Source organism: Balaenoptera ricei, chromosome 11, assembly GCF_028023285.1.
Source record: "Balaenoptera ricei isolate mBalRic1 chromosome 11, mBalRic1.hap2, whole genome shotgun sequence".
Lineage (NCBI taxonomy): Eukaryota > Metazoa > Chordata > Mammalia > Artiodactyla > Balaenopteridae > Balaenoptera > Balaenoptera ricei.
This window is the reverse complement of record NC_082649.1, coordinates 85,500,729-85,526,193: the sequence shown is the minus strand read 5'-3', so window position 1 is coordinate 85,526,193 and position 25,465 is coordinate 85,500,729. Positions and strand designations below refer to the sequence as shown.

The 25,465-nt window shown below is 40.4% G+C and overlaps 2 protein-coding genes across 3 annotated transcripts in view; both read left to right on the top strand.

Moving 5' to 3' along the window:
- The window catches only part of TMF1 (TATA element modulatory factor 1), a 30,367-nt gene extending 27,443 nt beyond the window's left edge, over window positions 1–2,924 (top strand). Inside the window, exon 17 of the mRNA XM_059940154.1 lies at window positions 175–2,924. Within this exon, the coding sequence (XP_059796137.1) occupies window positions 175–318 (144 nt within the window). The 3' untranslated portion in view covers window positions 319–2,924. The remainder of the gene's footprint in view (window positions 1–174) is intronic.
- Window positions 2,925–7,794: 4,870 nt separating this feature from the next.
- Window positions 7,795–25,465, top strand: part of EOGT (EGF domain specific O-linked N-acetylglucosamine transferase) — a 30,069-nt gene continuing 12,398 nt past the window's right edge. Inside the window, exons 1-9 of one of the 2 annotated variants that reach the window (XM_059937703.1) lie at window positions 7,795–7,960; window positions 9,610–9,665; window positions 11,548–11,771; window positions 13,174–13,274; window positions 13,881–13,989; window positions 15,803–15,897; window positions 16,256–16,360; window positions 20,050–20,156; window positions 22,794–22,897. In XM_059937703.1, the coding sequence (XP_059793686.1) occupies window positions 11,562–11,771; window positions 13,174–13,274; window positions 13,881–13,989; window positions 15,803–15,897; window positions 16,256–16,360; window positions 20,050–20,156; window positions 22,794–22,897 (831 nt within the window). In that variant the 5' untranslated portion in view covers window positions 7,795–7,960; window positions 9,610–9,665; window positions 11,548–11,561. Of the gene's footprint in view, window positions 7,961–8,553; window positions 8,591–9,609; window positions 9,666–11,547; window positions 11,772–13,173; window positions 13,275–13,880; window positions 13,990–15,802; window positions 15,898–16,255; window positions 16,361–20,049; window positions 20,157–22,793; window positions 22,898–25,465 lie in introns of those variants that run through there. The other variant, XM_059937704.1, reaches the window with a different exon arrangement.

The window sequence follows — 25,465 nt, the reverse complement described above, 5'->3', positions numbered from 1 at the left end:
TTATTCTTTTGTTCCAACAGACTGAGGTGTGAGTTTAATTTTTATGAGAGATGACTATATACTTTTATTTAGATTGTAATGTCTTTACTGGTGGCTCATTTATGATAATATAAATATAATATTAAAGATTTTCTGTACAGTTATTTAAAAATTGTAAACAAATATATTTTATAGGATTTGGATCAAAGATACAACACTATTCTGCAGATGTATGGAGAAAAAGCAGAAGAGGCAGAAGAACTTCGATTAGATCTTGAAGATGTAAAAAATATGTATAAGACTCAAATAGATGAACTTTTAAGACAAAGGCTCAGTTAACTTATGAAAATTACATTCCCATCAAAGTGAATGTGAACATTTAATATCTAAGTGCAGATATCCAATAAATTCTTTTATAGAATTAGAAAGTGGAATTTAGCATTCAAAAATTGAAAAAAATTGTTTTATAGTATATAGTAATATTTCCAGTTAAATTATTTTGTGCAGTATTTGGACTTTATTTTTAAAACTATTCTTTAAAGATTTATTTTTTACAGTCTTTTTTTTTTTTTTTTTTGCCTTGAATAGCACAGAGATTTATTACTTTATCCTCATGTCAGTATGGTTAGGGAAGGAGAATGGTGTTTATATATTGTAGATATATAACTAATTGTATCTATAATTTATATGTTTTTGTATATATTGAGAACATTTAAAGAGTGATAGTAACATATTGACACTTTGAAATCTTTCACACTTAAATCTTCAGTGCGTCTAATTACTATTCATGAAAATGGACATTGTGTTCAAGTAAAAAAAATTATTAAACCTGCAGTTATTAGATCTTGAACTAATTTTTTTTCTTTTGGGAAAAAAAACACTCTCTGAAGTTTAAAGGGTAAATAATTTAAACTTTAAAAGTTCTGTGGTCTCAAATTTTATTTCACTCAGATTTCACGATTAAGTCTGTACAAATTTTGGTACCTATTTGGAGAAAGCTATAGCTATTCAAAGTTATCTAGGCATAATTGAATAGTGGAAAAATCTACTTACAGTCATTTTGTGATGGTATCATTAACATTTTAGTAGTTTTGAAGACGTATTGTTTTACTACCCTATAAAATGAATCAAAAGTAATTAAATTACTAATATAATTTTCTTTTTAAAAATTAATTGTTCACATTTTGTAAAGCCTTATTTTTGGCACATTAAAAGTATATGACTGATATTCATAATAATATTCATAACAAAATAGAGAAATTATAGGAGTTAAATTTGGCATTTTGCAATTTTCTGTGGTTTATCATTTAATTTTTTTCTTGAAACTTTAAAGTGAAAAATAGTGTGGAATAGCTGAAAAAATAACTATGCCTTCCTCTCAGCTGTGTTTTAGACTTGTGAAATATTTTGATACATTTTATTATTGAAAGTCATTTAGCTGCCTTTACTTGAAAGTAAGAACACTCACTTAACTTTTAGTTACATTTTAAACGCTAGAACTTTAGCTACAGGTAAGCCATGTTGAAGATTTTAGAATGCCTTTCAGGGCAATTCAAGTGACCTCATTTTTGTTCTTTTTGCATTCAAGACAGTATTTCTGTCAGTGAATCTCTGATTTGTAGCATTAATAAATATTCTTTCCATGTGAGCCAAATTCATAAAATTAATTTTCTATATTTTAGTGGTAAAAAGCAGTATAATAGCTTTCTGTCAGCTTTTTTTTTTTTCCCCCAGGGGCTGACAGAGAATGACAAGACTGATAGCAATAAGAAATGTACAGAATTAGAAAATATAGGAAACTTAAGTTGCAAATTCTGTCAAGTGTTTGAAACTAGAAGTTTAGGAATTATGAAATTGTTCTTTTAATATATCCATTAGTGAGGAAAAAAAAAACAAAAACCCTTCAGTTGTGGAGAAAAGATTGAAATAAAATTCCTTTACCTTTCAATTTTATAATATTATACATTCTCTTTTCTTAATCCATATTAACATTAATAAAGTCAACTCAACTTAAAATTTTAAAGTGTTCTCAGTTTATTTAAGATAAACAGCTATTTAATATTTAAGTCTTCGGCTGTATATTACCATATATTGTTCTTTATCCACAAATTAATAGCTGATGTTCATACAGATCTTATTTTATTATACACTTAGATTTCTCAATACATTTGTAAGTTGAGAAGGTGTACTGAATTGCTTTCTTGAAAAACTCCACTAAGTGGCAGAATACCTATTGAATATTGGTTGCTGTATTTTGCTGTTTGTTATTAAAACTTATCTGTCCATATTCTAGAAAATATTTATATTTTAATAAAGAAAATAGATCGCAGTCAGATGTTTCCATTCTTGAAAGAAAATAGGTAATATAAATGATAACAATGTCAAGAATATAAACAAAGAATAGAGGAGTGTGAACATTGTTGTTTCATATATAGACAACTAAGCACAGACTATGGGCATCCTTCTAACTCTTGGGAAGCTGAATTGGGAGTACCATTTCTTTCTTTTTCTTTACCTGTTTATTGAGAACTTCCAGTTGTACAATGTTTAACATATGGGGATGTATCAAATGTATCTATACTTTGATTTAAGATATTCTAAATATGGATAATTTCTAACCTAGGAAAACATGTAGTTTATAAGTAAGTGAAAAGAAAAGTTCAGGAAAATTTTTTTCTTGTAATCCTTCATTTGGCATTTGATTTATTAATTGAAAGTTTTTTTTAAATGCTTATTAAAAGTATGTGATTTATAATATATAGAAAATAGCCACAAGAAAAAATAGAAAATTACTATAAATATTTTATCTTGTTCTACCACTCTTTGTCTAGTATGTGTACATGTATGTTCTAATGTATCATAATTTTTCATTTTCATTTAAAAATCTAATGTCCCCAATTCTATTCAGTTTTAAACTATTACAACTTTAACTTCATATTTTGTAAAGGGCTAAAAGTATGATTTAAACTACAGATGGATATAATATTTTAATCCTAAATGAAAGATAATGTAAATAATAAGCATGGATCTGATTTGAATAAAGATTTTAAAATAGTAATAATGTATTTCATTTTTAACATAATTTAGAGTGGTCAGTACCAATGAGTGAAGATAGTTTTCTTTTATGAAGATAGATATAACTTCGGAATTCTTATTTTAAGAAAATAAGGATAAGCCCAAATTTTTATGAGTTATATTACTAAGTGTTTTATTAGAATTAAATATAGTTTTTCTAATGAAGACATGTTTTTGGAAAATATAATTCTAAGAATTTACTTCTTGTAACTAACTGGTGTAATTACTGTAACGATGATTTGTGTCTTTTTAGAGTCTTAAACAGTATCAAGATATTCTTCTAAAAGTCATAAAACATTTCTATATTCAAATAATAACAGATAAAATAAGTTATCCTCTATTCATAAGTTATCTTGAGTTCATATTGCTTGTACTGTTGAACTCTGCAACTTTGATCCTTTAAAGTACTTTTAAGCTATTGCTTTTACACATACCCATTTAACTTTTAGCAAATCACGACCCTTTAACAAGATGAATAAAAATTAAATGTATCTTTCTTCTTAATACTTAAATACTTTTTTTTTATAAAAAAACAAACAAAACCTCACAATGCTTCAGTAATCCACAATTGTGATACAGAGGATTTACTCTTAGTGCTGTCCAGAATTTATTCCCCATGTTGACCTACTGCCAACTAAGGTAAATTTCATTTTCAGTCCTCAAATAATACTAAGCAAGGGCTAATGGGAGGTTTTTCTTGTTTGCTTAACATTAAACTCTCTTCTTTGACAGGTAGTGATGGGCAGAGCATGGTGGATAGAGGTGTTCCTTTCAGTTTTAGACAATGCCATGCCCATTTGTCTCTTTTGAAATGACAATCTTAATTTTTACAAATAACATATTATTAAAAAAAAAATCTGTGGTCATAGGTGATGATAGGAAACACAGTGCTTACTTTGCTATTGTTAAGGAATTCACTTATATGAGATCATAATCACTCATCCACTGTTCTGAAATCTAGAAAGCTCTGAAAACCAAATGTTTCTTTAATAAGCTTGTGGTCAAATCTGCTTTGGTAGTAAAGCCTGACCTTCACTGACATGAGGCTATTACAGGCTTTATCTCACTTAGTGTGAGTATTCATGCATTTTGCTGCATTTTGTGTGAGAGTATGGGGTGCTGATCCAGGGCACAGTGAGGGTGTTAGGTAGTAAGATGGTGTGCATACCCTATTCTGTTAGAAAAAAATCAGGAACACATACGGTACCAAGGATTTTGGAAAAGGGCTTGTATACCTGCACTTTATCTTCAAATAAGCTTTTTAAAGTGAATACCATTATCATCTCCATTTTTAAAATGAAGAAAGGTTAAGTAATTGCTCAAGGTCATATGGCAAATAAGTGGCAAAGTTGAGACTCTAATTTGTGCAGTTTGGCTCCAGAGTCCATGCTCTGAACCATTAACTAAACAATGCTGTTTCTCTTACTGCTCTTCTGTAAAACCATAAGCATATAGATCAACTGTAGCATAAGATCAAATTTAGTCAAAATTTGCTTGCTTAACATTTTAATACCTTTGATGTATGTTTTAAGCAGTTGGATATGTCAGAGAACCAATACGCGATATTCTACCGATAGTTCAGCATTTTGCTAACACTGTGAGCTATCCAAAATGCCAGTATGTGAGTGGCAAACTTACAACCCATTTAGCAAACTTGTAGTGCAATGTAAAAATTATGATTATTCAAAATTTCAAAGTTACATAAAAGAGACAGCAGATAACGAATGCCGTATACTTACTAACGTTTACTCTTTAACAACATTCAATTTATGGCCCATTTTGTTTCATTTATACTTCATGTGTGCTTCCTCTCGACCCATACTGACTATTTTGAAGCAAATTTCAGACATAGGACTTGATTATTATATTTAAGTCTGAAATGTTTCTGTAAAAAGTAACTTTACCTCATCAACTATTTGGTTACTTGCATCATAATTCATATAGGAAAGACAGGATAAATCTGCTTCATTCTTTTCCTTTATTTACCAGTTCTCACAATTAAATTTGGTTCCTTTCTATCATCCAAGATGAACAGCGAGGTTTTTGGCTTGTGTATTTGATCGATTAGTTGGATCTTTTTGAATTTAATATTTAAATATGTTTGTGCTTCAGTCCATTACAGTTACCCTATTGATGCTTTAAATTATTGTATCTTTGACCAGAGGGAACCTTCTCAAATTGGTTCCTGAGTCCTTTTGGTGTGACCCTCATAGCCTTTGATTGCTTCCTTGCTTCCTTCTGTAAAATCTTTCAGGTTCTTCTAGTACATTTCCTGCCCCATATCTAAGACCATTTTTCTATGGATACCCCAGATTAATCCATTTTTCTATGGAGCCTATGTTCATTAAATGGGAAAGGGTGTACCGAGATCACAGTCTGGGCACAAGGGGTGCTTCTTGCTACAAGGTTGGTTGTTTCTAGACCTTTTCAACGGATGATGAAGGGCAGATTGGGGTTTTTTTTTTTTTTTAATTTATTTACTTTTGGCTGCGTTGGGTCTTCGTTGCTGCGCGTGGGCTTTCTCTAGTTGCGGCGAGTGGGGGCTACACTTCGTTGCGGTGCGCGGGCTTCTCATTGCGGTGGTTTCTCTTGTTGCGGAGCGCGGGCTCTAGGCATGCGGGCTTCAGTAGTTGTGGGACATGGGCTTTCTCTAGTTCCGGCGAGCGGGGGGCTACTCTTCGTTGCGGTGCGCGGGCTTCTCACTGCGGTGGCTTCTCTTGTTGTGGAGCACGGGCTCTAGGCTCGCGGGCTCAGTAGCTGCGGCTCGTGGGCTCTAGAGCGCAGGCTCAGTAGTTGTGGTGCACGGGCTTAGTTGCTCTGCGCCATGTGGGATCTTCCCGGACCAGGGCTCGAACTCGTGTCCTCTGCATTGGCAGGCGGATTCTTAACCACTGCGCCACCAGGCAAGTCCCTAGTTTTGTTTTATAATGTAAAATATGTACATGATTCTAAAGTCACAAGTATATAATGTATATTCAGAGAACTTATCTTCTTTGTTCCCTATACCTATATTCCCTCCTTCCCCCATAGGTAATCATTTTAATGTTGTTATTCTATTTGTAAATAACAATTTATATACATAAATATATACATATATATTCCCTTTCCTCAATAAATGATAGCATATTGCACATTCTTTTTCTACTGTGCTTTTTCCACTCAATAATATATCCTGCAGTGTATAGTGATATTTCTCAATCCTTTTTTACGCCTGCATAGCTCTACATTGTGTGAATATACCATAGTTTATTCATCAGTCTCCTGTTAATAGACGTTTGAGTTTATTGTTTAAAACTATATTTTAACATTGATATTTTGGGAGGGAAATTCTATGTTAAGAATGGCTGTTACAGTACGATAGAACACAACCTCATGTTCTTAAAGCCCCATCACATTTTGTCTCCCCTGAGCCAGAATGACCACAACTTAATATTTAGCCATTTAAAATAGCACCATGTACACCTCACAACAGTTGTATTGGTTTGTCTGCTCTTGCAATGAGACTACCATATTTTTAGAAGCCTTTCTCATATATTGTTCTCATGCGTTCTTTAAAAAAATCTATGTATCTACCTCTATATCTTTATCGCATATCACTCAGGGGCAAACCAGCTTGTTTATTCATTTTGAATCAACTAAGAGGAAAGCTATATTTCCTGTACATGACAAAATAGATTGGTGGCAAGTAAGCTGAGAAAGCACTTTTTAAAGTTACTGTGCTTATTGGTAAGGGGTGGCAAAGTATGAAATAATAGAACAGTACTTCCTTTAGAGGCAGAGTCTTTTACATGAAGAGTAAACGAGTTAATACTGTAAAGTGCTTTAGAATAATCCTTGGCACATGTCAAGTACCTTGTGTTTTTGCATTGCTATTATTTGAAAGAAAAAATCCAGAAAATGTTACTCATTTAGCAAGTTACTAATGGAATTTGTTCTCATAACGGTATCTGAAAAAATTATTTGAAGATTATGTAAGCCTTTGGAAACAAACTGTTGTATTTTCTTATGATCATAGAACTTAATACCGGTGATTTTATGTGTCTGAGCGTGTTTATTTTGATGATATCAACTTTGATCAGTTCAAGTTGAATCAATAATACTCACCTTAACTGTGCTCTATACTACGCAGTATACCGTGAGAACCGAGGGTGCCAAGAGTAGAAGTATGGGAGATGGGCGTTCAAATAATTATGATAAAATAATTACGCAATTGCAATTTAAATAATTATAAAATAATAAAGCGATAAAAATCAAACTCCACAAAGCGGCATTTAATCTTGGTGAGTTTTCGGGTAGTTACGAAGAGAGGCAAGAGTATTACTACATATTGTTCAAGGACTCCAAAGAATCCTCCATCCTCTGGTTGGCCATCAGAAAGTGCCGCCAACTACGGGCAGGCCCCACGTATGAAAGTGAGAGCGGCAACTTCGGCTCTAATTAAGAAAACAGTAAAACTCCGCCTCAATGCAACGCAATGAGAAGGAAGAAGGGAAGGAGAGTCAGGCTTTCTACCCAACCCGTCCCAGGGTCCTTTAAGCGCCTTATCCCTTCCTCCCAAGGAGGACAGTCCAGTCTGGCTCTCTGGCCCTCGCGGGAGAACGCAGGGAACCGCAGACGGTGCCCCTCGAGCCGGTCCCCGCGGACCTGCCATCAGGCCCCGCACTCCCAGCCCCCGCCCGGCCCGCGTGGCCCGGCTTCTGCCCCGGCGGCCCCCGGCGCGGCGGGGGTCCGCCTCCCCGCGCAGGCCGGCCTAGGTGTCCCGGCGGCTCCCGGGCGCCCCCTGGCCCGGCTCCGGCGCCCGAGGTTTCCGGTGAGCTGCAGTCGCCGGTTATGACGACTCCCTCCTCCGGAGCAGCCGCCGCCGCCACCGCCGCCTCGTCCGCAGCCCCGGCTCTCCCGGCTCCAGGTGGGACTCGCCCCGGGGTCCGCGGAGCCTTCACCTGCCCCCCTCTGTGCCGCGGCAGGCTGAGCGGCTCTCGGGGCCGGGCGCGCGGTGGGCGCTTCTGCCCGCTCCCGGCGTGGCTTCCCGGAGGGCTGGCGCCTCTCCACGGGTCCGCCTGCGCCTTCCCATCGCCCGCGGGCCGAAGAGGCGGACGTGGGGAAGCCGATCCTGACCCTCCCGACCCCGAGCGCTCGGCCTCTTCATGGCGCCTGCAGCGGCGCACGGGACCCCGGGGGCCCTCCGGGCGCGGGGAAGAACGCCGGCTCCCCGGCCGGCGCCCCCTTGACCGGGTTTCCCAGGCCGGGGCGGAGCCGCTCTCCAGGCCCCTCCCAGGCGCGCCCGGGACCGGGGGTGGGGAGTGCGGTGTTGGGTGTTGGGCGGCCCCCGGGGATCTCTGCGCCCCAAACCTCAGCGCAGCATCGTGGCCGCGGAAGGGCGCTCGCCGCTGACCCCGCCGCCCTGGTTCCACTGACGTTCTAGCAGACAGACAGCTGGTGGACCTCACCTGGGCATCTCAGCCAGCCAGGCCCTTTCTAACCTCCTGCCGTGGAAAACTTATAGCACTTGTCGGGGCGAGCAGTTTTAGGAGTCCTTGTGGGTCTCAGATGCGTTTAACTTTTCACCTGTCCACTGCCTTCTTTAAACGTTCCCAAGCTCTGTCACAGAGCTTCACCCCCTCTCACCCGCTGTGTTCGCTGTCAGCCTCGGGCTTTCATGTCTCATCACCTTTCTGGCTTTTGCCTTTTTCCTCTCCCCGTCTTAGGCCTGTGGAAACAGCTGGTTTTTTTTCCTTGCTGAAGGAAAAAGTAGCTCAGCTGCCAAAGCTTCTATCTGCTGGGGAAGTGCGCCCTCCCATCCCTCAGGGGCTCTTGCAAGAGGACTCAACACCAGAAGGGCTCTGCCAGGCCCCGAGGTTGTGCTTTCAAGCACCAGCAGCCACTCCTAGTTTATGCAAGCGGGTGCATGCTCTCTGCAAAAGCCAGGTTTCTGATCTGAGTCTTTAGATTTTTCCCTTGACCTAAGCGTTACTCCTTCATGGATCAGTGGATTTAGTTATGGCTAGAGCTCAGTCGAGGATAATGGATTTGGATAACCAAAGGTCAAGACTTGGTCATAGCAGTGACCTGTTTCCTGGAGGGGTGAGCAAAGGATTGGCCATTCTGCCTGTTGAATGTGAAAGCTCAGGTTGTAGTAGAGCCTAGGGAGCAGTTTGATTTGGTGAGTCGGATTACTTTGGTGAGAACCAGGCAGATTGTTTTCTCCTAGGAATGTTTTATCTGCTGAGTGTCCTGCTGGCCTGTACCAGTTGGTGTCTGTATAAAGTGGGTCATCTCCTTCCTGCTCACTCTTAGAATCTGTTCTGTTAAGTGGCTGTGTTGAGGGTTATGACCTGCAACCTTGCTTTTAGCAGTATGTGTTTGTTAAGGCAAGGAAAGGGCACCTGAGCCAGGCCTTCTGCTTAAGGCGTGTCTCACTAAATGCCAGTCCCTCTGCTTACAGGTTATCTTGTTAAATTATCGTCTCTCTTAATATTTCCTTTAATTCAAAATATCATCTGGATGTGAAAGTCTATTTTAACATCCTTTTAAGGTAATCCGTTTCATTTTTGACAGATTTTAGATATCTGAAACATCACAACAGCTTCTTGGTGGTTCTGAGGATTAAAGAGGTAAATATTTTCATTATAATTAGAGTCACTGTTGCTATTAATATGTATTTTTAAATTTTGTGAAATTGCTATCAACTCATGGTTGGATAAAAGTCCCAACTAAAAATATTAATTCAGGTGACCTTTATAACAAATGACAATATACTCCTTAGGGTTACCTCAAAGAGCCACTATATTTCCCACTCCAGAGGGGAAAGGGATTTCTTCTTGGTGTGCCAACTGTTTAGTTATGATTACTTGGCCTTGGGACTTGAGACCTGATTGAACATAGCAGTCTATTACTAAAGGCTCCATCTTCATCGCCCATAGTCAGTGAAGACTGATTTTGAACGCTGCGTTTTCCAGTGTGCTCCAGTGACAGCAGACCCTGCTGGGAGCTGCTCACGTGTACCAGGGCTCTATCATCTGGTGGGAAGACCACTTTAAAAAAAATAGAGCAAAGAAACCACTAAAGTGAACCCCAAATGGCATGATTAATATCTGTGAAATATAAGTGAAATCTGGTCTAAGAGATTTAATCCTTCTAGGGTGAGTTAGAAATGCAGTAAGGTCCGTGACCATCATCTCTTTTCACAATACTAAGGCGGGACAGGGAGAGTTTAAGGGCACAGCCCTGAGGCAGACTAAGAAAACTCACTCCTGGAGTTTTCTTAGTTTTAGCCTCAGTTGTTAATATCGTAGATGTTATTTTTTTAAAAATATTTATTTATTTATTTATTTGGCTGTGCTGGGTCTTAGTTGCAACATGTGGGATCTAGTTCCGTGACCAGGGATCAAACCTGGGCCCCCTGCATTGGCAGCACAGAGTCTTAGCCACTGGACCACCAGGGAAGTCCCCATAGATGCTATTATACCCCGTAGAATATAAGCTTCACGAGGGCTTAGGAATTTAGTTTTCAACTGTACGTTCCTTGCTGCATCCTGGTACTTAGAAAAGTAGCGTATTCTCACATACTGCAGTGATTGTTAGTTTTTATTCAGCAGGTACACACTTGCTCGGAACCATTGTACTTCCTTTCTTCTCTCTTCCTGGCATGTTTTCCCTGCTCCTCATCTGGCAGGTCTCAGCTCAAACGTTACTTAGCAACCCCGCCCCATCCCATGTAGCTTTAAACATTTATTTAATAAACACTTAACGTAGCTTTTAACGTGCCAGGTACGTCTAGACACGTTACCAATATTTAACTCACAACAGCCCTATGGGGAAGTGTTATTCTGATTTCCATTTTACAGATGGAAAAGCTGAGACACAGAAAGATTAAATAACTTGCTCAAGGTCAAACAGCTTAGGCTGCAGCCACACTCAAACCTCAGTGGACTAGCTTCAAAGTCTATATGCTTAACCGGCATACTGTGTTGTGTATCACGTTACCTTACTTACTCAGACAGGGTCCTATCAAGGTCCTCCTCCCACCTTTGTAAATAAAGTTTTATTAGAACACAGCCCCCCTTTCCTCTAGCATAGCTATGGCTGCTTTCCTGATAAAGGCCCTGTTGAGGAGTTATCTCAAACACTGCCTGGCCTGCAAAGCCAAAAATGTTTACTACCTGGCCCTTTCCAGAAAAAGTTTGCCAGCCCTCGGTTTATTTGATTCACAGCCTTTGTCATCATCTGAAGTTATTTATTTGATTGTTTATTTTATGTCTACTGCACTAGCTTGTAAGCTTCATGAGAGCAGGGGTCCTTCCTGCTTTGTTCACCTCTGCATACCTAGCTCCTAACACAGTGCCTGGCATGTAACAAGTGCACAATCAATATTTGTAGAGTAAAGGAACATTATTCAGTGAAATAGCGAAGTTCACTGTAATTGTGCTTAGCCCTTGACCCCTTTGGCTTTGAAAGGGTATGTCTTAATGAGGATGTTGTCAATTTGACCTTTAGGTTTGGAGGTTGCTATGTTCATGCTGCTTGTCTTTGGAGCATTGCTTCGTGAAGTTCCCCTGAGTGGCCAAGACGAGGTTCCTCCCCAGGCTGATGGCATTCTGGGCGCCCCTCTGTTCAACTATGCCAGCCTCCGCCTGCCAGAAGAGCATATTCCCTTCTTTTTGCACAATAATAGGCATATTGCCACGGTCTGTAAGAAAGACTCGCATTGTCCTTATAAGGTAAATACTATTCTCTCCCTGTTTATTTTTAAAAGGAAGCAATTTAGGCTGGTTCACTAGTTCCTCATTATAACTTGAACCTGAAGGTAGACTTCAGTCTCTTGTAACTGTGGGTCAATCAGTGTTTGTATTTCATCTGATGCTTCTTAATGACTCAACTTTGCTAAGAATTATGTCCCACTCACAAGGGTGAGATTTCAAATCTAAATCACTAGTAAAATAAATAGGCAGCCTATGCTATTTGTATACTATGTAAATGAAGTGAATTAGATCTGATGCAGAAAAGAATATCTAGTTACAAGTAACTGGAGAATTTCACCCCTCTCTTTTCTTAATCTACACTTCAGAGGATCTCACAGCACTTCATTTTGGTAATAACACCTCCACCTCTGTCTCCAAATAATTAAGACTATTACTGCGGCCTTCCTTCTGTTTTAGAGTTGTTGGAAAGGTTTCAGATTGGAGCCCATTCAGACATCTCACGAGGCCTCAGAGATCAAAGCAGGGCATTGTGAGCCATTTCCTTTCCCATGGTGCTGGCACGGGAAGCATGCGGAGGGGCAGGGCTGGGAATCAGATCAGGACTGCTCCTGGGGCCTCGCAGAACAGCATCCTAAGCTCCCCGGCCGGCAGCAGCTGCTGTATCCCCCAAGGGCTGCAGAGCTGTGACATCTTCCGGGATCTCTGCTGATCTCAATTGATGAGTAAGGGTGCTGATACGTTCGGTTTAGTTGTGATTCTTCTGGTGATAGAAATTCCAATTTTTGTGACTCTCTAGGGACTGATCTTAGGATCCGTTTACTCACTGATTTCATTAAGCTACTTCAAGAAACCAGAAATTCAGGGGAGGAGGTTAGGTGAGGGATGGAGTGGGAGGTTGGGGTCAGCAGATGTAAGCTTTTATATATAGAATGGGTACATAAGATCCTACTGTAGAGCACAGAAAACTATATTCAATATCCTATGGTAAATCATAATGGAAAAGAATAAATAAAAAAAAGGATGTGGGTGTATATATATATATATGTATAATTGAATCACTTTGCTGTATGGCAGTAATTAACACATTGTAAATCAACGATATTTCAATAAAAAATAAATTAATTAATTAAGTTAAAAAAATGGCAATTCAAATGATCTGTGGTAGTCTAGCTAAAACCCAGATTTTTGGTGGGAGGACAGACCTGGTGGGGGAAGGGTTGGTGATTAAGGATAATTGTTGTTAAGAAACTTGAGACTGCTTTTTTTAGAATTTACTTATTTCTATTACATGAATAAGTATTATAAAACATTGAAGATGAAAGTTCTATAAAGATTTGTTTTCCTCATGGAAAAACTCTGAGTCCTCTCTAAATGTCAGAAGAAGGTAGACAAGTCTAAACATATACCTCTTATGTTCCAGAAACACTTAGAAAATTTAAAGTACTGCTGGGGTTATGAGAAATCCTGCAGACCAGAGTTCAGGTTTAGTTACCCTGTTTGCACCTACGTGGATATGGGATGGTAAGTTTCTGGATGGAATACCTCTTCCCCTGTACTTTTTCTCCTTTCTCTGCAGTGTATGCTGAGGCTCCAGTTTCCAGCTAGACTCTTTTGGTATTAGATAGTAATTCCTTTAGATATTAATTTGCTTACACAGTCATGAGTTCAACTTGACTGTCTCCCACTGGGACAGGAATATCTCTCATTTCCTCTGCCAGAGGGAGAAAACAGTATGGATCACAGAAAATATTTTCCCCCAGCGTATGCTAAGAAGATAAATGGATGGCTTCTCTTGGTTCTGGAGAAGAGAGTTAAGTATAATCAGTGTTTCCAACACACGCAGGGTTAACGGGGTAAAGAAAATACAGTAATTAACAGTTCATTATCTTCAGTTCCGGATGATCCTAACTTCATACCTTTCCATTTTGTATTTTTATTATAAGGGAGTAAGTCTATAAATAACTTATTTTGGTTACTTCCTGTAGTGAGGGATAGATTTTTAAATTATGATAGTTTACTTAAAAAAAAATAATGACTGACTTCTAGCAATTTAACACTTAGAAAGAAAATTTAAGGTCCAGAAAAAGTAAAAAGATGAATATCACAGAATTTTTTGTTTTGAAACAGGACGGACACTCTTGAATCAGCCCAGGAAATATTCTGGAAGCAAGCCGACTTTGGGTATTCTGGAGAGCGGCTGGAGGAACTCCACGTGCTCTGCCAGCCGAAGGGAATGGTGGGTGTTTAACCCCTTCATAAACGAGTGTGTTTATTCAGAAACACCCGTAGTATTTATTTATTTATTCGTTTATTTATTGAAGTATAGTTGATGTACAATATTATATAAGTTACAGACGTACAATATAGTGATTCACATTCACACTTTTAAAAGTTATATTCCATTTTTAGTTATTATAAAATATTGGCTATATTCCCTGTGTTATACAATATATTTTTGTAGCTTATTTTATACGTAATAACTTGTACCTCTTAATCCCCTACACTCATAGTGGTTAGATCATAATATAAAAACAAGATAGGTGGCACTATGAAAGGAATCCCTCACTGTCTGGTCCAGTGGCATCGGTAATACCTGCCCTGCCTATCTGCTATACCGTTTGTGAGAATCAAGCCAGCAAACATACAGAAAAGCGTTTTGCAAGCTGCAAAGTGCTAACAAACACAGCATGGTGAGGATGTATCACGTGTCCCAAACTACTTGCAAGGGCATTTATAAAGATGTAATTTATCAACCTCTCTTCTTTAGTATATGTTGGGGGGAATAATTCTAAACCCAGAAATATTTTAATTGCCTCAAACTATGACAATCTGATATATGTTTGAAAGGAGGACATGGCCTCCAGCTGCTTTCAAAAACTGAATAGATGCTGTATAGTGCTTTTGGAGGGTGTCGCGTGAAAGAACTTCAAGCGACTCTAGCAAGGTGGCTGAACCGCAAGATGGAGGCAAGGCGTTAACCTGCACTGCTGAGGGGTGTCTTTAACAGACGACGTTTTACACTTTGGCTGGAGTTTAGCTGTTCATGTGGAAAGGACAGGGAAGGGCCCCATCTCCACCTCGCACACCTCTTCCAAGGTGGTTTGCAGAATGCTTTCCTCACCAAGATCTGCCTTGTTAGGTTTTACGCTATCAGGGTATGACCCCTTACCAACTCCAGATTCCAAAACACCATTCAGGGGCTTCCCTGGTGGCACAGTGGTTAAGAATCCGCCTGCCAATGCGGGGGGCATGGGTTCGAGCCCTGTTCTGGGAAGATCCCACATGCCGCGGAGCAACTAAGCCCGTGCACCACAACTACTGAGCCCGCGAGCCACAACTACTGAGCCCGCGTGCCTAGAGCCCGTGCTCCGCAACAAGAGAAGCCACCGCAGTGAGAAGCCCGTGCACTGCAACGAGTAGCCGCCCACGCGCAGCAACAAAGACCCAACACAGCCAAAAATAAAAATAAATAAATTTATTTAAAAAACCAAAAACAAACAAACAACTCCTTTACCTCAGTGAGTTAGAAAACATGGCTCTCCCGCTGCTGTGGAGACAGAGACTCCCACAGGTTTTAAGGTTTGCAGAAAGTACCTCTAATGCAAATTGGCAAACTGCCCTTCCTGCCTTGCATTTTAATGACTCTGACATGGGCATTCTTCCTTGTTTCCTTTGGCTGGTCTTTGGAAAATGCTTTTTCACATAGCTGTGGGGTTAGTGAGGGTTCTGACTGCATTATTTTTTTTCCAGGAGGGTGAAGTGAACCACAAATACAGCTGCTGACTCTCTAAAGTTTGAAGGTGATAAACATTTAAGGGTGCGTCATAGTAACCTAAAAGTGTGCAAATTGGTAAAAGTATGCTTGGCCAATGTCTGCCAGGGAGAAGAATCCTTAAACAGAAGTGGTCATCGGGAAGCACTTTTCATCCCATCGTGTGGTTGGAACCTGAAGGCAACATGCTGTCAGCATGATGTCAAGCAAGTCCGGCCTGTCCTGAAATTGTTAATAATCGCAGTTATTTTTTTCTTATTTCTCAACCTTATTTCAGAATGACTCAAGTCTGGTGTGTTCCCGTTACCTTCAGTACTGCAGAGCGACCAATCTCTACCTTGATTTAAGAAACATCAAGAGAAACCACGACAGGTACTTCAGGGGTAGATGTTAAAATCTAAGGGAAATCCTGAAATATTTGCAGTTTCAGGATTTGCAAGCCTTGGATTTGCTTCCTAATAACATGGTGATGAGGTTGGGGAATGGGGGAGGGGATGGATGACCTGCATTGGTCATAATGAGTTGATCATTATGAAGCTGGGTGATGGGTACATTAGATTCCTTATACCATTTTGCTACTTTTGTGTATGTCTGAAATATTCTATTATAAAGAGTTAACTTCTAATGAAAAACTGATTTTGGAAATTGGCAAACCACTTTAGTTACAACCCACGTGTCTGAGTCATGAAACAATTTTCCAAACTCAACTTAATTTTTTGTTGTACACCAGATTTAAGGAAGATTTTTTCCAGAGCGGGGAAATTGGAGGGCACTGTAAACTTGACATTCGTATGTTGATGTCTCAAGGCCAGCGCAAAAGCCCTCTACAGTCTTGGTAAGATTTTTTTTTTGGAAGATATGTTTCTGAAATTTTGTCTTTATTATTGGTACTTGCAGATTTTGGTAGGGACTCTCAAGTGGAAAATGTTACTCCATTTGTAGATAATTTGGCCTGAGCTTCTGGGGAGTGGTGGCTCCAGAGTGAATCATCAGTTGTTTCTGAATTAAATATGTATTTATAAAATATTAGGAAGTATGATATAGTACTTACTATTTGCTAATGAAAGAAAAAAGTTCAAAACTGAATTTTTTTAACTCCTCATAATTTCTGCATGTGTTTTGGGGAACATTTTAAAAAAATATACATTTATTGAAGTACATACCAAGCATATAGAGAAATGTACAGTTTGGATTATGAAAAAGTGAACCCACTTGAGTAACTCTTACCTGGGTCAAAAATAGACCATCACCCACCCAGGCTCCCTTCCAGACACAACCCCCACCCTCCTTTCCAAAGGTAAACACTACCCTGACTTTAAGCACCTTTGATAAGCTTTTTGAACTTTATATAAAGATTGGAGAACACATTTTGATTTAAAACATTTTGAATACTAAACTAGTTCTATCAAGAAATTTACCATCTCTAGATATTAAAGAATTAGGGTACTTTAAAAAGCTTTTTATTTTAAGATAACTTGAGATTTGTAGACATTTAAAAATAGTTTAAAGATGGTACAAGAAGTTTAAAAATAGTACAAGGAGTTTCCATTGTATCCTTACCCCAGCTTCCTCTAATGATAACATCTTACATAACCATAGCACAATGATCCAAACCAGGAAATTGACATTGGTACAATATTATTAACTAAACACGTTTGGATTTCATCAATGCTTACATGCATTTTTTATTTTTTAGGGGGATGTATAGCTCTATAGAATTTATATCATATACTTAGGTACATGCAACCACTATTACAGTCACGCTACAGAACTGTTCTGTCATCCTAGAAATTGTCATGCTCCCCTTTACAGTCACACAGGACACTCATATAATGTTCATTTTTTTTCTTTTTATTGAGGTATTGTTGATGTACAATATTATATAAGTTTCAGGTATATAACATAGGGATTCACAATTTTTAAAGGTTATGCTCCATTCATAGGTACTATAAAATATTGGCTGTATTCCCTCTGTTGTACAAAATATCCTTGTAGCTTATTTATTTTATACCTAATTGTTGGAACCTCTTAATCCCCTATCTTGCCCCTCCGCAATTCCCTCTCCCCATTGGTAACTGCCGCACCAATTTACATTCCCAACAACGGGGTATGAGGCTTCCCTTTTCTCCACATCCTTGCCAACATTTGTTATTTGTGTTCTTTTTGATGATAGCTATTCTGACAGGTGTGGTTTTGATTTGCATTTCCCTAATGATTAGCGATGTTGAGCATCTTTTCATGTGCCTGTTGGCTCTCTGCGTGTCTTCTTTGGAAAAATGTCTACTCAGTTCTTTTGCCCATCTTTTAATGGAATTGTTTGTTTTTTTGATGTTGAATTGTATGAGTTCTTTATATATTTTGGATGTTAACCTCTTATCTGTCATATCATTTGCAAATATAGTCTCCCATTCTGTAGGTTGTCTTTTCATTTCGTCGACTGTTTCCTTTGCTTACAACTGCTTTTAAGTTTACTTAGGTCCTGGGAATTCCCTGGCGGTCCAGTGGTTAAGACTCCGCGCTTCCACTGCAGGGGACACGGGTTTGATTCCTGGTCAGGGAACTAAGTTCCCACATGCTGCGCCACTTGGAGTGGCCAAAAAAAAAAAAAAGTTTACTTAGGTCCTATTTGTTTATTTTTGCTTTAGGAAACAGATAAAAAAAAATAGTGCTATGATTTATGTCAAAGAGAGTTCATTTTTGAGGTCAAACATTCATGCTAAGTAAACCATTCAGGATAACGGTCTATCATTTTACTCTCTGCAATGCAGGATCTTACTTGACTTAACAGACTTTTGCAGTAGGACTTCCTGTTTTCTCGTGGGTATTTTGATTCCTAGCACACTTTGATATCTGAGATCCAAAATGAATATTTGATATTTGCTTCCCACTATCTTTTGATATCATGATAGTTCCCTAGGGTGTATTTGTATTAGTTATTGCTGTATAATAAATTACTCAGACATTTAGCAGCTTAAAACAATAAACATTTATTATCTCACGAAGTTTCTGACAGCCGGGATTTGGAGGCAGCTTAGCTGGGTGGCTCTGGCCAGGGTCTCTGAGGAGGTTGCAGTCACGCTGTTGACCAGGGCTGAAGCCATCTCTAGGCTCAGCTGGGCCTGCAGAATCTGCTTCCTAAGCTCGCATGTCATCTTTGGGTTTTCTTGTCTGGCTGTTGGCCAGAGGTGTCATTTCTTTACCATATGCGCCTCTCCCTAGGGCTACTGAGAGCATGACAGCCAGCTTCCCCAAGAGCGTGTTGTCTGAGAAAGAGAGAGAGAGCGGGAGGGAAAAAGAGAGAGAGAAAGAGAGAGAGAGAGCACAAGCATGTCCCAAGATGGAGGCCTCGATCTTTGTATATCCTAATGTAGGAAGTGACCACCATCACTTCTGCCATATTCTGCTCATTAGAAGTGAATCACTAGGGCTTCCCTGGTGGCGCAGTTGTTAAGAATCCGCCTGCCAATACAGGGGACACGGGTTCGAGCCCTGGTCCGGGAAGATCCCACATGCCGCGGAGCAACTAAGCCCGTGCGCCACAACTACTGAGCCTGCGCTCTAGAGTTTGCAGGCCACAACTACTGAGCCCGCGTGCCACAGCTACTGAAGCCCGTGTGCCTAGAGCTGTGCTCTGCGACAAGAGAAGCCACCACAATGAGAAGCCCGTGCACCGCAACAGAGAGTAGCCCCCGCTCGCCACAACTAGAGAAAGCCCGCACGCAGCAACAAAGACCCAATGCAGCCAAAAAATAAATTAAATAAATAAATTAAAAAAAAAAAAAAAAAAGAAGTGAGTCACTAAGTCCAACTCACCCTCCAGGGGAGGATATTCATCTCTACCTCCTGAAGGAAGAAGTATCACAGAATTTGTGGACCTGTTTTTGAAGCCACTACAAATAAATATTTCAGCATTATGTGTGTTTTAAAAGGCTCTATTTGATATTTGTCTTACCTCAGACATGGTCTCAAAGATGAAGAGTTACAGCGATCTTTAGGTTAACTTGTGATTGTCTTCTTTTGTATGGAAGAAAATTGTACCAAGTGGCTTCCAAAGTTGTTTTCCGAGAAACAGACTTTCTTTTCCTCTGGGAAGCATAGCTGTCTGCTGTTTTTTCTAGGCACTTGGTAATTCTAGGAATGCCATCTTTCTCAGAATCCAAGAAGGTTCTCTGGGTCAATGTTACTTCTGAGCCTCGTCAGACTGCAAGAAACCTTTTTTAATCTTCCCACTTTACTGGTAGAGTTTTTTGGTCAACTCTATGTGTAAATTTTTTCTTTGTCAGCAAAATTCCCAGTTGGTCTTGCACATTAGGCTGAAATTTAAAATCATTTTTGCTTTTTGTCTCAACATTAAAATCGATATCAAGTTACATAAATGTTAGTAAGTTTGAGAAGTTCCACATGTCTTTATAAGAGTGTTTTCTAGAAATAAAATCTGCTTAATGAACAGATCCTAAGTTACAAGGTTTCAGTAGGAAGTCCAGGAGGATCCCTTTGAAAGTATCTCTTGATTCTTAATTCCAGGTTTGCTGAGCTACAAAGCTATACTCAGCTCAACTTCAGACCAGTAGAAGATGCTAAGTGTGACACTGTTATTGAGAAACCAACCTACTTCATGAAATTAGATGCAGGTGAGAAGTTAATTTGTCTGTTATTTATTTATTGGTTAATGTGGTTTTGTTCCTTTTTTTGATATATGTATTCCTATAATTTGGGGGGCAATGTGACATTAAACAATAGATTTGCTTTTTGCTTTCTTCTCGTGAAGAAGTGAACTAATTTGAACTTCCCACTGTTTTATATTTTTGGCATGCTAGAAGAAACTTTCACATTGATATCAAATGACTCAATCAAAATCAAAAGATGAGAGGAGAAAGACTGGGTACCCCTTTTGTAACTACATTCACCCCATGTAGTTTCTCTAATCGCTTGATTTAGCTTGTGCTTCAGTAGAACTCTTTAAAAATTAAAAACCGTGTATATAGTGCAGGTGGGAAAGGAAGGCCCATGACCTCTTCTGGCAAACTTTCTGGTATCATCTCCGTGACTAAAGTTAACTTAAAATTCTTTTGGAAGTTAGCTCTGCCATATATTCTTGAAAAAAAAAGTTAAAATTATTTTCCTAGTTAAGGTGATAGCTTCTAATTCTCCACATGCAGGCGCAGCTTTTGCTTTGTGAACTCGTTGCCCTGGAAGGGAGCAACAGAAATCGTACTCCGTTATCTCTCTCATTACAAGAGATGGAGGTTTCTATGCCGCACCACATCCAAATTCATGAGAGGCTGGGCTCAAGGTGAAATATAGAGAGCCGCCTGTCACAAATCTTTCAGAATTCCTCTAATTTATTGATCATATTTTTAATGTGCTCTGCCTTCTGAAGCCCTAAGTGTTATATTACAAAGTATGAGGTTCAGAAATCAGACAAGTTTAGGTTTTGGAAATGAGAGCAGGTAAAACTGCTGTGTTCAAGGTCCTGACTCATTTTTAAAATATGCAGATTAAAATGGGGCAAAGAAAACACTGATCTGCCTGAAAAAAGGGTTGAACATGTGCGAACAGTTAAATTTATGTAGCTACTTATGCAATAAAGGATGTAAAGTAGGAATAATAGGCCAGGGTAGACATGTGTCATTTCTTTCCTGTATTCATAACTCTGCCTTTTTCTTCTGCCTTATGCTGTCATACAGCGTTCCTTTTCATATTAACTCTTACCTTGAGAGAATGAGTATTCCACAGAACAAGACTCATTTGGGGCCCATTTCTTGAGGACAGAGCCTGCGTTTTCTCCCTATTTTATAAATCCTCCTGGTACCAAGTGCTATTTTGTGCATTCAGCATCCCTCAATAAATGTTATAAACTTGCTGAACGATTCATGAGAGAGCTAACGTGTGCTGTGTGCTAACCTGGGAAAAGCGGATGGGTTGCCATAGAACTTTCTTTTTCTTATTTATTTGAAAATATGCTCTTTGGCAAGATTTTTCTGGGTGAAAAAAGAAGTCCCTCTAAACATTCATCTGAGATACCAGTCTAAAAAGAATGGAGTATTTTTTTCCTTTTTCTTGTCTTTGTTGAGATATAATTGGCATCCAGCACTTTATACGTTAAAGGTGTATAGCATAATGACCTGACTTTCATAAATGGAGTCCTTTTTACTCTTATCTTCTGGCACACAACGTTATTATTCGCTTTGGGAATGAAGTCAGAATATTTTATGACTTCTGCTTTTGAGAGTCACTGTTTTTCTTTTATTCAACATGTTCCCTTCTTTAAAGTGCATGTTTTAAATGTTAGTTCTTGGAATTTTATCCCATTTGGATTTGTACATTTCCAGGTTGAATACTGGGTCCTGCATACCTTAGTGGAGAAAGAGAAAGAGGAGAGAGAGGGGGCAGAAGACAGAGAGAGAGAGAGACTGAGAAAGAGGAAGAGAGAGAGAGAGATTGAGAAAATGTTCAGTTTCTTATGAATGCCGGACTTAGGAACTTAAAAATAGCAGCACCGCCCTCCCCTTTCCTCTGACCCAGCAGGATCCAGCTGGTCTTCACTAAGTTTTGACTTTGTGCCAGGTGCTGGGCTGGGTACTTTAGGTACATTACCTAAAAGCTGGCACCTAAGTATATTGATTTCCGATCTCTGGTAGGAAAGCTAAAGCTTTGGAATTTACAAACTTGCCTGAGTACTTGCTCATAATTCAACTCAGTTCTTCTGACTCCAGAGTTCATGCTCTTTTAATTAGGACATGAGACATTCAGCTCTTTTCAGTGATAGTTGGTTAATGTTTTCCCAAGAAGCAATATAAGTAGTGATTAAATAGGAGAACAAGAGACAGGAATGAAAAATACCAAAATGTTAATAGTTGCCATCATTGTCAATACTTCCATGATGACCAGGTGTCCATTGATTTAAAAACAATAAATGATCATAAAAATAGTGATTAGTCTTCAAGGTTCACCCCATATTGAGTTAAATAGGCTTCTGTTATTTTTTCTGGGAACGTAACGATCATTTGTTTCTTAGTGTATATGGGAAAATTTATTCCTGATTTCCAATTTGAAAGTGAATTTTTGAACACAGTCAATCTGTCAGCTGAGAACTACCTGTGTACTGATCATTTTAGGTTTGGAAAAGCTCTTAATTCCCCCCCACCCCCCCCACTGATTTCAGCTAAAAGTCTATCATACTATAAGTAGATGGAGTAGAATAAAAATTGTGTAATCATTTGTTCTTCGGGGTTAATTAACATGGATTTCTTTTTTTCCAATCCTAGGTGTTAACATGTATCACCACTTCTGTGATTTCATCAATCTTTATATTACTCAGCACATTAATAATTCCTTCAGCACAGATGTGCACGTTGTGATGTGGGACACAGTAAGTAAAAACAGGCTCTCCGCTTCAGCGCTGTCTTTGCCTTGCTCAATACCTGTGTGGCTCTGACCTTGTGCAGTGGAATTTTCTAAGACACACACATTTGCATATACTCATGTACACCCAGACATCCATGTGTGTGCAGTTGTGTGTGAATGCCTCTGTGTGGCTGAATTTACATGCAGGTGTAACGTATGGGCAGATACAGGTGTATGCATATACCTTTATTCCTGGAATTTTAGAATGAGGTTGTAGAAGATTTCTTTCCCCCTTTGGGCAGGTGGAGCTCAAGTTTCCTCTGAGATGGGCATAAAAGACTGTCATTCACTTAACCTCCGTGACTCGCCACATGACCCATGAGAGGAGAGCTTGCCTCTGTTTACAGTTTGGCCTCTTGTAATTACCATCCGTTTTGCTTCATTGCAGCTTCCTTGTTATTTCCTGCTTTATGCCAGGTTGTGCCATGTGTATCTGCACATGAATACACATGTTGAATCCCGCCTGCTGTGGGCTTATTAGTTTTTAGTGCAGTCTTTTCTTCCTTCTTTTCTTTCTTTGCCTGCCTTTCCCCTGCTTTTCCCCTCCACCGTCCCAGGTAACCCCGGGGAGTTGCCCCAGTGCTCTCACCTGTGAAATGGGATTATTACAGTATCTCCCTCAGTGTCATTTTGAGGATGAAGCCTATCGTGTGCGAACAGTCACCATGCCTGGTCCACAGCACATGGGCTCTGAATGTGAACCATGACAGCGACAGTGGGCAGGAGAACATGTGGTGTATAGAGAACACGTGGTGTATAGTGTGCACGCAAAAGGCTGCCTAACCTGGGCGGTGAGAACACCCACGGAGAAGTCATCACAGGGTCAGCCAGCCATTCCAACGCCCAGGGCGCTTATAGGCCCCCTTCTTGTCCTGAGTCTGTTTGGAAGGCTGGCGCAGGGGAACCATGGTTTGCTGGCAGGGCAGCATCAGGCATTGTTTCTGGAGAGTTCTAGCAGCCCACATGGCACAGCTCAGACGCAAGGAGACGGGGTCCACCTGGGGCAGCTACAGATCCCATGGGGGCCAATACCTTCTGGAACAACTGCGTTGGCCAAGCCCCCAGGATCCTGAGAGACACGACCGGTCACAGGAGTCCTTGCACTCTTTCCCGGTCCACATGCACTGTACCCATCGGGTGTCTTTTAAAATGATAAACAGTGCGACCTAGAGCACAGGGGAGACGTACTGTCTTGTTTCCAGAGAGCAGAGCTAGAGCGTTAACTGAACGTCAGGTTCTTGTGCAGACGGGGAACTAGTTTTGCTAATGCTTTTTTTGCTGCTAGGAGGCTGGTGGCAGAGCTGTGTGGAGAGGTTTTCATGACCGTGTCTCCCTAGGCCTGTAGTAGTTTGATTTCGTGTCTGACTGATGGGAATGGGTTCTAATATTCCTGGCATGCTAACGCTCCCTTTTAGTTTCCTTCTTTGTACGGATTTTCGTTTCCCTCTTGGGTTCCAGTTTTGCTGCCACCTCAGTTCCATTTCTTGGCAATGTTTCAGGGAGCAAATGTTTCCTTTCCTTTCCTCTTTGTGTGTAAGACTGTGACTTCCAGGCCACGTTAACCAGCTATTGGCAGCCCTGAATGATTAACTCGGGTCGTTGTGCTTTTTTTTTTTTAAATTACATTTGATGTTATCTCATTTAATGCGCACAAGCCTCCGTGGGCTAGGGTTTTTGTTCGTTTATTTTACAGATGAGGAAGCTGAGGCTTTTGAGCGGCAGGCGGTGTCTCCAGGATGGCACAGTCAGCCAGGGGGTGAGACAAGGGTGCCCGTCCAGGGAGTCTGCCCGCAGACCTGTGCCCTGCCACCACAGTGCTTTATCGCCTCCCTGCAGAACTTGTTAAGTGGGTGGAAAGTTTTCCAGAAGCTTCCTTGTGCCTTGTTGCATGCTTTTCCGTGGCTTCCTCTAGTGGATTGGGTTAAACCCAGCCAGCTTCTACAAACTCCCCCTTCTCGCTGCCTGCTGGGGTGGAGTGAAGAGAATGCATGACCACCACAGGCCTCCCTGGTTGCTCAGTTTACTGGGTGTGTGATGTTAGTGCAGCCTGACCTCGACTGCCCTGGACATGCAGGATGCATTTAGCCGAGCGGGTTGGCCTCCCTGATGTGACCTCCCTCCTCTGCTCCCCTCTGCGCGTCCGTTTTAAACCTGTTTTCTTGGTCAGAGAGGCCTTTGCTAGTTGCTCAGTCAGGGTCTCAGGGCAGGCGAGGGCCAGGTTGTTCCAGAACTGAGGCCCACAGGATCCTGTGGGTTGGACGGCGATGGTAGTGAGGTGTTGTGTGGCCGCCGACCGGTTCTCTTTGGCTGGTGAGGCACTGACGGAAGCAACCCTGCCTCCCCGAGGCTGACGGTGCTTCAAACCCCCCACGGTGGACGGTGTTGCCATAGAGCCAGTCCTGAAGGCCTCGGGCGAGCTGTGCGCCCAGGGGAAGAGCAGGGAGGTGGCAGTGGCCGCAGGTCAGATCCTAGGGACATTTTACGAACTGTCCCACAAGGAAGCCTCTGAGCCCTCCGCCTCTCGTCTACACAA